Below are 17,179 nucleotides of genomic sequence, written 5' to 3' on the forward strand. Positions count from 1 at the left end.
GCAATTTCCCAGACATGAATTAGGACTAGTCTTGGACTACACAGCATTTTAAACTAAGATTTTCTATTGAAAGTATCATTTATTCTTTTAAACCTTAGGGTTTAATTGGCTAATGCATAATATTTCTGGTAATTAACCAGGTAAACCTAATGATTTAGGTTTTAGATAAGCTTTTTATATTAGAATCAAAACAGCATATACAATATGATCAATTTAAATCAGATTTTAAAAGGTGTAGTTTTAGTGAGTTTAGTGAGTTTTATTTAGTATTATATCTATTGGCTGTTTTATGGTAAGAGTAAGAACCTGTTAGTCAGCAAATCTCAAGGAAAGGTCATCTTAGTTCAGTCTCATTTACTATTGATGCAGCTCTTCAGATCTTAAAGTCTGATTGATTGAATTTTCTGACTCTTTAGGTTTAACCCTTTTCACCCCGGAGAATCAGTAACACTGGGGTATTTTTACTGGGAGTGACTCTGGAGTGCTGGTGGAGGATCAGGTTCCTCTGTGCGTAAAAGCGTCTGATTTTCTTTGTGTTTTTTAAATTTGGACTGTGAGATAGACGCTGCTCTCCAACCCTGTACTTTTTTTTCAGCAGGTTTGAGATACAGCTGACAGCAGGAGTTGAATGGTGATACAGGAAGGTTTTTTTTTTAGCTTTTTATGGCTACTGCACCTGCACAGATCTCCAAAGTAAAGAGGGTTTCCCTACTCGCAGATGTGTCTAAAGCATTCTCCAGTCATTACTCTGTAGCCAGAAGTATTGATACTAGGGCGGGACGTGTGCAGGTGTGATGGATCACAGTATAAACCAATAGGGAGTCGGAATGGTATATGTTTATACTTCTCTACATCCAATCACAATCAGATTCACTCTATCTGGATGGAGAGATTTATCTGGATAGGGGTTTTATTGAACGATGAGAAGCCGGAATGAAAACGAGCTGAAATGATACAGGAGTAACGAGGCTAATTTTAAAATATAAGGAGTCGAAAGTTCAGATAATTGTGTGAAAATGTAGAAATAATTTCTCCAGTAAGTTGAGTAACATTACAAAGTATTTGTACATACAGGGGTTGGACAATGAAACTGAAACACCTGGTTTTAGAGCACAATAATTGATTGTGGTGACGGACAGTTCTGGTGGAAACAGGAGAGTTGAGGTGCACATTGAATTCTGCGTGATTTGATCAGCCGTGGTTTTATGTTTTTTGGATACAATCCGGGTTAGCACCCGAACATCCCTTTCAGACAGCTTTCTCTTACAGTGTCCACAGTTAATCCTGTTGGATGTGGTCGGTCCTTCTTGGTGGTATGCTGACATTACCCTGGATACCGTGGCTCTTGATGCATCACAAAGACTTGCTGTCTTTGTCACAGATGCTCCAGCAAGACGTGCACCAACTTTTGAACTCTGGTATGTCACCCATAATGTTGTGTGCATTGCAATATTTAGAGCAGAACTGTGCTCTTACCCTGCTAATTGAACCTTCACACTCTGCTCTTACTGGTGCAATAATGTGCAATTAATGAAGATTGGCCACCAGGCTGCTCCAATTTAGCCATGAAACCTCCCACACTAAAATGACAGGTGCTTCAGTTTCATTGTCCAAACCCTGTATTTAACATTGCTATAAATCCCATTGATGCAGTGGTCAGTTGCCTCAGAAGTGTGTGGAGAATCTCTGTGGGGTTGAGATGTCTGCGCTCTGAAGGCGGTTTATATGAGAGTAGAGAGTTCACCCAGAGAAAGCACTTATTATCAGGCCGACACCGCCGGCTATTTTTACTCTCAGGATGCTGAGCAGCAGCGCCGAGCGTGTGTATCACCTTACTGAACCCCGGAAAGACTACACTTCCCAGCAGACCATGCAGCGGCTGCTCTCATCACTTCCCGTAAGACTCTAATCTGCCGTCAGTGAGAGAGCAGGTGCTGTAGAAATGGAGGAGGAAGAGTGATTGAGTTTAGTAATGGTGTCACCAGAGAACAGAAGAACAGATCTTCTCTCACTCTCTATATATAAACTATATACAGTCTTTTAAAGGGCTTTTAGTAAACAGATCTGCACAGTGTGGTTCAATTAACCCCTTTAATTTACTTACTTAATTATTTACCAATTATTTACATTATTTAAGCTGCTTTAAAGGATTCGGTCAGTTGAGCACCGAGTGTTCCAGCAGACTAAGGCGCTGCCACTATGATCGAGCGATCACTGGTTTGAATCCCGGTCATGCAGCTGGCTATCAGCTGCCGGAGGTCCGAGAGAGCACAATTGGTCTTGCTCTCTCTGGGTGGATAGATGGCCCTCTTTCCCCTCAATACTAAACCTCTGTTTTATTCATGGGATATTAGGATTGATAAGGAATTGATGACTAAAAACAAGCATAGAAACTGTGCGGAAAATGCAGATTTAATGGTTTAAATCCAAACCAAATGCATTTGTCAGTCAGATTTAAGATAAAAGGCAGCGTCTTGTTATTGTTGTCATATTGATAGAAAATAGAATAAATAGAAAATTCTTAATAGCTTAAAAAAGAGCTGTTGTGTCTTAATATTATACTTTATAATAGGGCTAATGTTTGAGAATTATTTACCGTTTTTAAAGTGTAACTAAACCCCCTGATTTTGGCTGATTCCACCCTCAGCTCAAATTTGAAAAAGGGAACATATCGGAGGGGTAGTTTGAGCGGAACACTGCGTGATGTATGGGTTTAGAGGAGGGGCTACAGCAGCAGCAGTGTGCCTCTGATAGCGTTGAGACGCAGATGATTGGACGTCATTAGCAGGGGGGGGGCGGTATTATTGATTATCTGTTTTGTATATTGTGATTTTTTGCGTACCAAAGTACTCAAAGGGCAAATCATCCTCGCCTATAGCACAGTTGAACCTGAGAGGGCGCTGCAGAGGCACAATAAAACTGTTTTTTGTTTTTTAAAGGTTAGGAAATATTTATATAAACGTTAAGCAGGACTGTTTGTATGTTTTATTACTTTAGAGGAACACAATTCAGCTATTAATGGAACAGAAAATGTGTTTTAGGGTTTAGTGGCTCTTTAAAGAGAAGCATGCACTGTAGGGTGGTACATTACTGGAACTGTATTGTGTGATATGGCAAAATAACAGTGTGAGTGTGTGTTTATGTGTGTGTGTGTGTGTGTGTTTAAACCACTATAAAGGGTGTGGATCTGCACATGAGCCTCCTGAGGAGGAACAGTGTGTCTCCACAGATACACAGAGGGGTTGGAGGGGGTGTATGGAGGGATGAGCTGGTGAAAGATGGCGCAGTGGAAGAGGGCAGGGCCGTGTGTGTGTGTGTGTGTGTGTGTGAGTCTCTGAGGCAGACTTTAAGCCCCTCTCACATGCTGCCAATAATCCATAACACTGCTTCTTAGCGCTGAGCTTGAGAAGGGCAGGCGGTGCTGCTGTAGTATCGAGGCAGTGAGAGTTGGAGCTTCTCTCTGTGTGTAATTTATACACCGTCCCGCTGCGCTGCTCTGTGGACTGAGTGGTAATCTGTGGCTCTGCGGCGTGATATCTCAGAAACCTGCAGTACTCAAACTGACCAATTACAGCGTGTCTCACTGTGTATTATACAGCTCTGAAAAAAATTAAAGATATCACTTCAGTTTCTGAATCAGTTTCTCTGATATTGCTATTTATAGGTTTATGTTTGAGTAAAATGAACATTGTTATTTTATTCTATAAACTACAGACAACATTTTTCTCAAATTGTAAATAAAAATATTGTCATTTAGAGCATTTATGCAGAGTTTTAAGAGTTCAAAAATCAATATTTAGTGGAATAACCCTGATTGTTTTTAAACACAGTTTTTATTCATGCATCTTGGCATCATGTTCTCCTCCACCAGTCTTACACACTGCTTTTGGATAACTTTATGCTGCTTTACTCCTGGTGCAAAAATTCAAGCAGATAAGTTTGGTGGTTTGATGGCTTGTGATCATCCATCTTCCTCTTGATTATATTCCAGAGGTTTTTTATGCATGAAAACTGTAATCAAAAACCAGGGTTATTTCACCAAATATTGATTTCTAAACTCTTAAAACTTTATGAATATGAACCTGTTTGTTTGCAGTAAATAGGCTGCACTTTAGTTTTGAGGGAAATTATTATGTTAAATTACTTTATTTAATAAATGTATTTAATTAATATTTTTTTATTTATTATTATTATTTATTTATTTTTTGTCCCATATTTATTTATTTATATATCTATTTATTAATTTATTAGTGTTTAAATACATCCTATTTCATTTTTCTTTGTTCATATTTTGCTCGGGCAGGCTTGGTCCTCCGTGAAATTGAACCTGATTTAATATAGCAATGCTATTTTCTGATTGGCTGTCGGGTTGGCTGTGTTCACTGTCTGAAGCATTTATTGCAGGGATATCTGCAGTGAAGGCTGAATGACTTGGCAAGTTATCTCCATAGAAGAGGCCTAGGCCTGTCTCAGGGGTAATAATGTTATACCCAGTGCAGTGTGTGTGTGTGTGAGAGAGATTTTGCATATAAATGCATATATATATATATATATATATATATATATATATATATATATATATATATATATATATCTGAAGCAGTGTACGTGTATACACATAAGGAACTCGCCGTGCTCTTAAAGTGACAGTACCCAATTTATACTTATTTATATTTTATACCATATAAAACTAATGATTAAACTTCCAGCTTTTAACACACACCTAAATATACAGTAAAAAATATGTAATATATTATTTTAAAATTAACTTTCATCTTAATGTGTAAAATGGTTACATATATATTTGTGTGTGTAGGTCTTACATATATATATATATATATATATATAAATATTTATAACCTTAACATTCTATAAATAATGCAGTGTTCCTGTGTGTAAAGCTTACAGGCATTATTATGCAACGCTACACTCTAATCTTTAATGCAGCACATCACCGCTGTTTCATGAGAGAAATAAATTACACAGGGATTACACTGCTATTGTGCATTAGTTCTTAGACCATAGTGTGTATGTGTGTGTGTATACGTATGTGTATATATGTATGTGTGTGATGTATTTAGTGCAGTAGAACAGTTTACAGCTGCAGATAACAGATAGCACTCTGGCTCTTTAGCAGAGATAGGCCTATAGCTTTTCCTCTCTGTGTATGTGTGTGTGTGTGTGTGTGTGTGTGTGTGTGTGTGTGTGTGTGTGTGTGTGTGTGTGTGTGTGTGTGTGTGTGTCTGTATAGGCACGTGTTATCTGTGGTTAAGTGGAACAGTAGATAATACTTATCGAAGATGCGCAGTGTGTTTATGTCCCAGCATCTGCTGGACATCTTGATCCAATGTTTTCTCAGAATGTGTTACGTAATCTTATCTAAATAATATAAATATGCCACATTTAATGCATTTCTATAGATAAAAGTATAAAATTTAGTGTCAAAACCACATAAGAAAGTTTATAAAATAAAATGTATATGTTCATTCCCCTGGTAGCATCAGATCTCCTGCTTCTTAGTAGAAAAAAAATGTTGAAAAAAAAGCTTTTTCAGGACTTTATGTATAGTAAATAGGTTAGAAAGCAGCCAATCAGAGGCTTTTCTGCTTTATGTGACACAGCGAGAGTCAAAGAAAGCATTAACAAACATTTACTGCTATGTAATAAAGCAGGGGTATAATGAACTTAAAATAAAATGCTTCTCTGGTGAGCTTTTGTTTACATTCCTCCCCTGTCTCTCTCTCTCTGTTGCGCTCGGTGTGACTTTAGTTTCCACACGTTCTCGATTTTCCACCCATTCTTGGCCTCCCAGAAGTAGTGTATTGGAGCGCGACACTGACGACATGGGTTCGATCCCGCGTGAGGAGCGCTGTGTTTATTTATTTATTTATTTTTATTAATTTCTTCATGGGTTTACATGCTTTGAAGTAAACTGTTCTGCAGTTGGGTTCAACAACCCTCTGGGCTGGAGAGCTACTAGTCTTTAGCACTACATACCATTAAACTTAATTTTTTGTGGTCTAAAACCTGTAATGACTTGGAAAATATCTAGTCCACGGCCAGACTTAATTGCCGACCCCTGCAATAGAGGAAAAATCCCCTCTATCCTACTTTCATTCATTTCCAGACACAGCATAAAATAAATTTTAACTACTAAAGAGCATACTTACGAAGTCTGTTACAACAAACTTGTGACTTATTAAAATTAAAAGTATTTTTGTTGGACTAATCACTTGTTTTAACATAATGCATCTAAAAGAATGTGTATAAAATGGTTATAAATTACAAATATTTTGAGTTTACGTGCACTTTAAACTTTACAGATTACTGAACATATATTTAACATAAAGTTATTATATGCTGTTTACTTTTTATAACAATCCTGTGGCAGCATCAGCAGCCAGAGTCTGAGAGAGCACATTTGGCCATGCTCTCTCTGGTTGGTTGGGTGGGTAGGTGGGGCTCTCTTTCTCAGTCACTTCTAATATAATGTTGGTCAGCACAGGCTTCTGTTAGCTGTTGTATTGGAGCTGGGGATCTGGTGCTTTCTTCCAGACAGAGCGGCTACCCAGTGATTCATGAGTATCAGAGGTAAATGGGTTAGAATTTGAAATAATTTATTTATAATTAAAGTATAAAACTGTGTAAACTAGATAATAAGAGAGTGAATAAGGCTGTTCTGTTGTTCCTGTTGTTTAATTTAAGCGACTGCTGGGATTTTAGCTGATAAAGCTAGACGACGAGACACAGACACACCTGAGAAAACTGAACCTCAGAGTGTTCCTCAGAGACTGCAGCACCTGAGAGAGAGAGAGAGATTCACAGCTCTATTGAAAGAGCTGTCAGGAAGCATCTGCTGTTTGTGGGCTCTGCCCTCAGGTGTGTGAGCTGAAAGGATGAGCTGTTACAGATGAAGATCCAAGTCATAAAAGTACTTTATCGTCTTTTTACATTTTCCTACTCCTTTTCATATGGCAATACAGTGTTTAAAACTCAATACAGCAGCACTGCTGTATCCAATCAACTCACTCGCACCAGCACAACACACACTAACACCTCATACACCACCACCATGCTAATCACTGCTGTATCTGATCCACTCACTGTACCACCAGCTCAACACACACTAACACCTCATACACCACCACCATGTGCTAATCACTGCTAATCACTGCTGTATCTGATCCACTCACTGTACCACCAGCTCAACACACGCTAACACCTTATACACCACCACCATGCTTATCAGCGTTGAATAAAGACCCACCACCCAAATAATAATAATAATAATAATAATAATAATAATAATAGCTAAAACAGGGAAAGGAGAATATTTAAGTGTGCAGAGAAACAGAAGTATTGTTTATAATTATAATTCATGCAGGTGATGTATATGAGTGAGTGAGTGTGTTTGTGTGTGTGTGAGAGAGAGAGAGAGAGAGAGAGAGAGAGAGTGTGTATGTTTGTGTACTGTACTGTATTATTCATATGGAAATCCACTGCATAGATATATCAGCGGTTTTGTGAGACATCAGGTCTCCAGAATCATTAAAAATACTGTGTGTGTGTGTGAGAGAGAGAGAGAGAGAGAGAGAGAGAAAGAGATGGAGAGAGAGTGAGAGACAGAGAGAGAGAGAGAGAGAGATATGTATAATGTGTATAATGAGCTGCAGCTGAATGAAAGCCATCATCAGTGAAGCTGCTGTCCAGATTCCAAAAACCACACACACACACACACACACACACACCACACACACACACCACACACACACACCACACACACACACCACACACACACTACAGCTTGAGACAAAAGCGGAGGAGGAAGGAGGGATGTAGGGAGGTACAGAGAGAGAGAGCAGGACTATTGAAAAGTACAAAGGGATAGGGAGAGGAAGAAAGAACAAGAGATATTAGGAAAGAGAGAGAAAGAGAGAGGTAGAGAAAGAGAGAGAAATAAAGAGAGAAAGATAGGTAGAGGGAGAGGGAGAGAGAAAGAGAGGTGGTGAAAGAGCAGGAGTAGTGGATGGAACTGAAACATAGGGAGAGAAAGAGATAGAGAAGGAGAAGGAGAGTGAGACAAAGAGAGAGAGATAGAGAGAGAGAGAGAGAGAGGTAATGAGAGAACAGGCACAGTGGATGGAACTAAGACAGAGGGAGAGAGAGAGATGTAGAGAAAGAGAGAGAAATAAAGAGAGAAAGATAGGTTGAGAGAGAGAGAGAGAGAAAGAGAGGTAGTGAGAGAGAAGGAGTAGTGGATGGAACTGAAACAGAGGGAGAGAAAGTAAAAAAAGAGGGAGAGTGAGACAAAGACAGAGAGAGAGAGAATGAGAGGTATTAGGAGAAAGAAAGATGTTGTTAAAACAAAGCAAAGTGTGTGCGTGTGTGTGTGTGTCTGCAGAATGTGTGTGTGTGTCTGCAGAATGTCTGTGTGTGTCTGCTGAAGAGTGTGTGTGTGTCTGCTGAAGAGTGTGTGTGTGTGTGTGTGTGCTGAAGGGTGTGTGTGTCTGCTGAATAGTGTGTGTGTGTGTGTGTGTGTGTGCTAAAGAGTGTGTGTGTGCATATGCAGGTCAGCTGAGGATATAAGTGTGTGCTGGTGTGTTTAGTATAATAATCATCAGCACACACACCTTAATCCCAGCTTTGGGATCACTGGAGTCACACTCTCACACACTCTCTCACACACACACACACACACACACACACACACACACACACACACTCCTGATTGCATCAGTCAGTGGACCGCAGTGCCCAGCGTCCTCTAAACGTCTCCGCTTACTGTCCCAGAGCGCCGGGGGGAGCAGCCCCTGCCCATCCCGTAACAGAGAACCCCCATCAGGAGGAGCCTGCTCAGGACCAGTGTGTGTGTGTGTGTGTGTGTGTGTGTGTGTGTGTGTGTGTGGTGTCATGGTCATGCTGGTGGGTGTGGCAGTCAGAGGTTCATTTACTGATTAAAGAGCTTAATATTATTAAAATTATTACATAAAAATTATTATAAAAATATACGATGATGTCACAAATCCCAAAACATACAGCTCAGAAAAAATAAAAATATCACTTCAGTTTCTGAATCAGTTTATCAGATTTTGCTATTTATAGGTTTATGTTTGAGTAAAATGAACATTGTTGTTTTATTCTATAAACTACAGACAACATTTCTCCCAAATTCCAAATAAAAATATTGTAATTTAGAGCATTTATTTACAGAAAATGAGAAATGGCTGAAATGACAAAAAAGATGCAGAGCTTTCAGACCTCAAATAATGCAAAGAAAACAAGTTCATATTCATAAAGTTTTAAGAGTTCAGAAATCAATATTTGGTGGAATAACCCTGGTTTTTAATCACATTTTTTATGCATCTTGGCATGTTCTCCTCCACCAGTCTTACACACTGCTTTTGGATAACTTTATGCTGCTTTACTCCTGGTGCAAAAATTCAAGCAGTTCAGCTTGGTTTGATGGAATAAGTCAGATAAAATCTCCCAGAATCTAGAATGAGTGGCCCAAGAGTGAACACAAACATGCATACAGGCATCACAGACTTTTTTCCCCCAATCGTGTGAGAGAAAGAAAGAGAGGAAGAGGGAGAGAAAGGCATTCTCCTCGTGCACATATTCATGACGAGCAGGCAAAACAAAAAGGGTTATGATTGGCCTGTTCTCTGGAAAGAGTCTGTGAGTCAGTCAATCAATTTAAAGTGTGGGCAGGCAGTGGTTTTTTTCCATTCTGGACGGGATGCGTTCAGGAGCATCATGGCTCCCATTAAAACTCATTTCACCTCAGACTACTCTAAAGTATATCCATGTCTGTTAAAAGTAAAAAACTATGAAAGTCTTGCCCGCTGTACAGTCCAGGTTTGGGGGTACTTCTCTGAAATTCATTTTTGCAACTTGGGATGCCTGTAAAAATAATTGTGCTGTTGTTCTTATCTGTTCTGTAGTTTTGCTCACACAGCAGAACCGGTTAATGAATGGGTTTGTCTGTAAAACACTGACCTGCAGATTCTGCAGCAGCAGCAGCTTGTTTTCAGTATGTTTTACTGCTGCAATCTGGTTACCTCGGATGTCCGGGTTGGGAATGACGTCGCAGCCGAGATTACTGTGCTTCTGTTAAACCTTCAGACTATCAGCTGCTGTTGTTAGCATTGCCTCAGGTTAGCATTGCCTCAGGTTAGCATAGCTAGCAACATCAGTTAATAACAACACATTTAGCTGTGTTTTGTGTATCTGAACACCATGGAAACATGATGTCTGTCTGTATGACTGATTTAATTAACAGGTAGTCTTAACAGGTAAAAGTGCTAATGCAAAAAAATATAATAATACTGCCTTAATAATAATACTACGGTAGCTGTGCTGGCAGCTATTGTGGATTTTTTAATTTTCTCTCTCTCTCTCCACCTCCTGATCTCAGGACCGAAAGCTGTCCAAAGTGGAGCGTCAGAGGTTTAAGGAGGAGGCTGAGATGCTGAAGGGTCTCCAGCACCCCAACATCGTCCGGTTCTACGATTTCTGGGAGTCTCCAGTTAAAGGGAAGAAGTGCATCGTCCTGGTGACCGAGCTCATGACGTCAGGAACACTGAAAACGTACGTTTTAGCTCCCTTCTGCTGCTCCATCAAAAGATTAAAAATATATTAAAATATATTTAAAATATATTTCTCTATTTCTAACTTACCTCCACTTAGTCTGCACCTGTTTTATTTGACTTATTATAATTTAGTTTTTATTTTCAGTCATAATCTACTTATTTATTTTTCTCTTTTTTCTCTTTAGTAATAGTATTTACTCCTAATATTATAATTATTAGGCCTTATAATCTTTTGCTTTTATTTTATTTAGCTCTTTCTCATATTTATATTTATTTCATGTATCAAGTTTTATGATTAAATTCATGGTTTTGTTTTAATTTTCCTGCTATATTTTTACTGTATAATGCTCAGATACATTGTAAATTGTCACCCTCAATGCATTTCAAGTTTACATAAAGGTTGATTGATTAATTGATTATTTCATCTGATTGATTTAAAAATAATAAACCGAGATTGTCTATAGCAAATATCCTAATCATATTCCTAATATTTTTCCTAATAAGATTATTTTAGTCTAGGAAACCAGTGGTTAAAGCGACAGCCTGTAAGGTTTGAGGATTTGGGGATTTAGTGACCCCTCTGGTGAGAATGTGCAATTGCATGCATGGCATGAAGAAGAGTACTTTGAATGCAGGTAATGTAAATAACAAACCTACCAGACCACTCTGTTTTTTAGTTAGAATATTTAGAATATTTTGGCATCTCCCTACTCTTTCAGAAATATAGAAACACTACTGAATTCAATTATAAGGAAAATCTTAGGGACTGCTGCTTTAATGTAACCCCTTCTACCACTAAACACAGGCCTTTAGAGGGTTGAGGAAAATCGCAGTGCTCTGCAGGGAACTGACTACACACTGATGTGATGAGAGCTAACCGTGGTAAACTCTTCTCTCTCCTGCAGCTACCTGAAGCGGTTTAAAGTGATGAAGCCGAAGGTTCTGCGCAGCTGGTGCCGACAGATCCTCAAGGGTCTTCACTTCCTGCACACACGGACCCCTCCCATCATCCACCGGGACTTAAAGTGTGACAACATCTTCATCACCGGCCCGACCGGCTCGGTGAAGATCGGGGACCTCGGCCTGGCCACGCTGAAGAGAACCTCCTTCGCCAAAAGCGTCATCGGTAAAGACCGGGTCGTCCTCATGGGCCTTTCAGATAAAGAGTAATTTCACGCTCTGCTGCAGACTGTAGCCCCGCCGCATCCGGGGGGGACCACGTCTGGATCAGGAGGGTCTTAAAACAGCGGTGTTTAATGTTTCCATCCTCTGTCACACCTGATTTAACTTAATACACTCCCGTCACATGTCTTCTTCACATGTAGCTCTTAGAAGCCTCGTGTTATTACTGCAGGACTGGGGTTTAGAGCCAAGTGCTGAGGGCAGTCAGGAGGAAGTTGTCAGAGGAAGCCAGAAGATCCAGTCAGTGGTTGTGGTTGAGAGTGGCTGAGGTTATGTGGGGAAGGGAGTGTGTGGCTTAGTTTGGCGAAACTCTGATGAATACTGACCTGATAACCCCTGTGAAGAGCTAGCAATGTGTTTTTCTCCAGATTCAAACACATCATGTTGCAATGTTTTGATTCTTGACACAAGAAGTAGATACACAGCGCTGTCTCTGTGTCTGTGTGAGTGACAGGCTGCTGCTTCCTGAGAAGCACGAGGGGGTGGGGAGGAGTAAACACGAGGTAACTGCATGGCCTCCGTCCACATGGTTGGGCACGTGCTCGTAAATGTGGGCAAGTATTGAAAGCTGTGCAGCTCAGTCTGGCACAGTTTTGCAGTGCAGATATTTCCAGTTACAGCTGAATTCACGCTTTTAATCACAGAAAAATGGGATTATATACCTTTTAAAAAGCCATTTAAAGCCTGATTAAAGGGTTGATCACTGTTGTTTTGCTGTTTTTACTCGGGTTTTGAGAGCTCGGCGCTGACTCAGCTCCTGATTGGTCCGGACGTGAGACAGTGCACGGGTGAGGGCGGGGCTGGTGATGTCATGGGCCCTGCATTGTTTATTATTGAGATGTATATCATTAAAAAAAGAATATTTGCAATATAAAATTTTACCAATATCGTGCAGCTCCACCCCCATCCCCATTGATAACCCTGGACCTCAGCAGAAAAAGCTATTATCGTGCACATTTTAAATTGGATCTACAAAGTAAAGTATTTTCATTAGGAGGGCCCCATATTAAAAAATCTGAAATGTTGAAGAGTGGGCATTTCCATTTTTTTTTCTGATTTTCATATTTAGCAGGATCCCAGCTGCTTTCTTAACATTCTGCTGTTTAATTATTAGATAGGCGGACCTAATGCTTAAAATACAGTTAACAGCTAGCATGGTGCATTTTCTCTCCAATTTACATGGCCAATTACCCAACCCACTCATTAGGATCACTAGTGATGCCCCAACACACCAGGAGGGTGAAGACTAACACATGCCTCCTCCGATACATGTGAAATCAGCCACCGCTTCTTTTCGAGCTGCTGATGCTGCATTACCGAGCAGCCAGCACGCTTGGAGGAAAGCGCAGCGGCTCAGCTCCGATACATCAGCTCACAGACGCCCTGTGCTGCAGACATCACCATAGGAGTGATGTGGGGAGAGAGCGCCATCTACCCACCCGGAGGGAGCAGGGCCAATTTTGCTCCCTCTAACGCCGGCAGCTTGATGGCAAAGCTGCATGAGCGGGGGTTCGAACCTGCGACCTCTCGCTCATAGTGGCAGCGCTTTAGACCGCTGAACCACTCTGCGCTCCGAATAGTTACAGTTTTCTGTGTTTCTGTGTCTTTTTCTAGTTATTATGATATTACAATATGACAATATTGTAAGTCGCTTTGGACAAAAGCGTCTGCCAAATGTAATGTAATGTAATGTAATGATGAACGTGTGAATGTGCTGTAAGTGTGTAAATGCTGCTGCAGTAGAGAGTAACAGCAGTAACACTATCACAGTTCCAGAACTGCTTTACTACAGACAAAGACTTTGGAAATTCTTACTTTTTTGCCTTCATGTCCAAAGCTTAGTTTATTTCCTTTTTTATTCCCATTTTTTTTTGTTTTTAGTTCTTATTTGCTTAAAAATGCTGCCAGTTTACAGCTAAGTCAAGTCAAGTCAAGAGGCTTTTATTGTCATTACATCTGAGTACAGGTACACAGTGTGATGAAATTACGTTCCTCCGGAACCATGGTGCAACATAGAACAACAAGCAATAGACAACATAAAGTGCAGGAGTGACGACAGTGCAACATAAAATTATAAAATTATAACACTAAATAACAATAAATACAATAAATACAAAGAACGAGACAATTTAAAGACAGGACAGTGCAGTACCGATACGGTATAATAAAGTGTATAGTGAGGATAAGGTGCAGAGATGTGTAACATACTGTAACATATAGAACATATATAATCACAGCAGCTACTGAGGTACTGACAGTTTATAGTTTTTTAAGAGTGCAGCAAATATTGCTGATAGGAATAAAGACATGTCAGTCTCTGTGTGCTGACTGGGTGTGTGTGTGTGTGTGTGTGAAGTTCAGTCTTTGTGTGTGTAAAGGGGTGGGGTGGGGTGTACAGTTTAGTTTTTGTGTGAGTGTGTTGTGTGAGTGGTAGGTGGGGTGGGGTTCAGTTCTGTCTCTGTGCGTTGAGAAGTCTGACTGCCTGGTGGAAGAAGCTGTTGCAGAGTCTAGTAGTGGAGGCTCGGATGCTCCTGTATCTTCTGCCGGACGGCATCAGAGCGAAGAGTCCGTGTGAGGGATGGGTGGGGTCATTCACAATGCTGGTAGCTTTGCGGATGCAGCGTGTGGTGTAGATCTCGGTGATGGAGGGAAGAGGGACTCTGATGATTGCTAACCAATTAGGTTTACTTGATTTTGTACTATTTCAGGTTATTTACCCGGCCTAAAGAGATTAAATAAACTGCTGCTTTCACATTTTAAGTCTGTCTGTGTTTCTGCTGTATCTCAGGCACTCCTGAGTTCATGGCTCCGGAGATGTATGAGGAGCACTATGACGAGGCTGTGGACGTCTACGCGTTTGGGATGTGCATGCTGGAGATGGCCACGTCCGAGTATCCGTACTCAGAGTGTCAGAACGCTGCTCAGATCTACCGCAAAGTCACCAGCGTGAGTTTCCTCCAGCTCTACACTGTATTTCTGATGTGTTCCAGCTTTTAAAGCTTTGTGTTATTTTTAGAACTGAGACAGAAATTGATTGGCGATGTCAATATCATCTATCACTTTTTTAGTTTCGACCACCCTGCTTTCCACATTTGTCAGTCTGAGTGTTTGTGTGTGTGTTAGACATTAAGAAAAGTAAGTACAGATTTGTACTTAAAAGAGTATAAAGCTTGTCTCTGGGGCTGTACCTTATATTGAGGTACAAAATAGTACCTTTCAGTGAAAATCCTTTTTTGTACCCATGTTTTTTGTGCCAGTAAAGATTATAAAGATTATAAACATTATCATCAACTAAATATGGCTCAAAAACTTGTCTGGCTTTCAAATAAAAATGTGCAATTAAAATATATATTGTTTATTAGTACAGTGATACTGAATACTGAATGTACCTTTTGGCTGCAGGTTAAATGGTACAAATCTGTACTTATTGCTGTTAGAAATTACTTTGTTCTTCAGTGGGAACAAATCTGACCATGTAAAGACCAATATTGTACCTTTGAGTACAAAAACGTACTCATATCGTACCTCTGTTTTTTAGAGTGTAGAGTTTAGATTGGTCCCGAAAATTGAGCTCTACATGACAATTGGCCTAGCTAAATTGGGAGAAAATGGGAAAAATTTGAATAAATTTATAAAACAAACTGTATTTATAAAAAAAAAAACTCCTTATCGATAATGTGTTATTCTAAAAAATACATTTCTTGAAGCTTTTGTAAGTTCCGACTCATGTGAAGTCATCCACCGCCTATATATTCGCTGGTGCAGCATTGCTCTGATACATACAAATAAAAAATATCATTAAAAACCTTTGTTACAGACCATTTTTATGAGCCCGACCCAATAGGAGCCGTTCTGCTTTGAGTTTTCAGCTGCTGAAATTGATTTGATTTAATAAATCTTTACTTTAATCGTTTATTATTTATATATATGTATAATTGTTGTATTGTGTGTGCAGGGTGTGAAGCCGGCCAGCTACAGTAAGGTTACAGTACCTGAGATTAAGGAGATCATAGGGGAGTGTATTCGGCATCGCTGGGAGGAGAGGTGAGCGAACATCAGCATCCAATTCACTGACTGATTTAACATGAAAACAACAAAAAAAATCACTATTAATGTATTAACACACGAACTTTTATATTTTTATCATTAACTGACCAATAGAAATGATCCAAAATGACATCTTACATTGACGCCAATAGAAATCTAAGCATGTTGTTTCTTTTTTAAATAAAGTTGTTATTTTGGAGATGTGCAGTAATTAATCCAAATATCTCTAAATAAAAACATATATTTTATACAAAATATATACAAAAATTATATTTTGTGCCTGTTCATACAGAAATATTATATTTATCATGTATGCAGTTGCATCTAGCATATGTCTGACCATGGCATAGTACTTGTGTCATATGGAATTATTTAGTAAAGCCAGAATATGTTTCAGATTCTTCAAAGTATCACCTCTTGCTTAGACGACAGACTTTCAGTTAACAGCTGTGCTGATCTCGTCAAGAGTTAATTACTTGAATTTCTTGCCTCTTAATGTGTTTGAGAGCATCAGTTGTGTTGTGATCCAGATTATGGCAAGAACTACTCAACTAAGTAACGAAAAATAATTACTTTAAGAAAAATGTTATGATGAAACTGGCTCTCATCAGGACGGCCCTAGGAACGGAAGAGCAAGAGGTTCCTCTGTTGTACAGGATAAGTTCATCAGAGTTACCAGCCTCAGAAACTACAAGTTAACAAACAGCTCCCCAGATAAGAAGACCATTTAAAAATGGTGAGTTTCTTTGATTTTACCAAATTAAAATCCTCTGGAATATAATCAAGAGGAAGATGGATGATCACAAACCATCAAACCACCAAACTGAACTGCTTGAATTTTTGCACCAGGAGTAAAGCAGCATAAAGTTATCCAAAAGCAGTGTGTAAGACTGGTGGAGGAGAACATGATGCCAAGATGCATGAAAACTGTGTTTAAAAACCAGGATTAATCCAATAAATATTGATTTCTGAACTCTTAAAACTTTTATGAATATGAACTTTTTTTCTTTGCATTATTTGAGGTCTAAAAGCTCTGCATCTTTTTTTTTGTTATTTCAGCCATTTCTCATTTTCTGTAAATAAATGCTCTAAATGACAATATTTTTATTTGGAATTTGGGAGAAATGTTGTCTGTAGTTTATAGTATAAAACAACAATGTTCATTTTACTCAAACATAAACCTATAAATAGCAAAATCAGATAAACTGATTCAGAAACTGAAGTGCTCTCTTAAAATTTTCACAGCTGTATATATAAACATATACAGTATATATTCAGTATATATATAATGCAGAATAAAGTATGTGACAGTTTAAACAGTTGAAACAGTCCTGTCTGGTCTGAACGCTGCTATATCC

The 17,179-nt window shown here is 39.2% G+C and overlaps 1 protein-coding gene across 13 annotated transcripts in view; it reads left to right on the forward strand.

The window, feature by feature from the left end:
• The window catches only part of wnk2 (WNK lysine deficient protein kinase 2), a 67,082-nt gene that overhangs the window by 7,079 nt on the left and 42,824 nt on the right, over nucleotides 1-17,179 (forward strand). For all 13 annotated transcript variants that reach the window (XR_007429274.1, XM_049471490.1, XM_049471492.1 and 10 more), the window contains exons 3-6: nucleotides 10,418-10,590; nucleotides 11,498-11,718; nucleotides 14,563-14,720; nucleotides 15,730-15,818. Coding sequence is in view for 12 of the 13 variants with exons in the window: in XM_049471490.1 (XP_049327447.1) it covers nucleotides 10,418-10,590; nucleotides 11,498-11,718; nucleotides 14,563-14,720; nucleotides 15,730-15,818 (641 nt within the window). In the remaining variant the exon portion in view is untranslated. The remainder of the gene's footprint in view (nucleotides 1-10,417; nucleotides 10,591-11,497; nucleotides 11,719-14,562; nucleotides 14,721-15,729; nucleotides 15,819-17,179) is intronic.

This window comes from Astyanax mexicanus, chromosome 24, assembly GCF_023375975.1.
Source record: "Astyanax mexicanus isolate ESR-SI-001 chromosome 24, AstMex3_surface, whole genome shotgun sequence".
NCBI classification, from domain to species: domain Eukaryota; kingdom Metazoa; phylum Chordata; class Actinopteri; order Characiformes; family Acestrorhamphidae; genus Astyanax; species Astyanax mexicanus.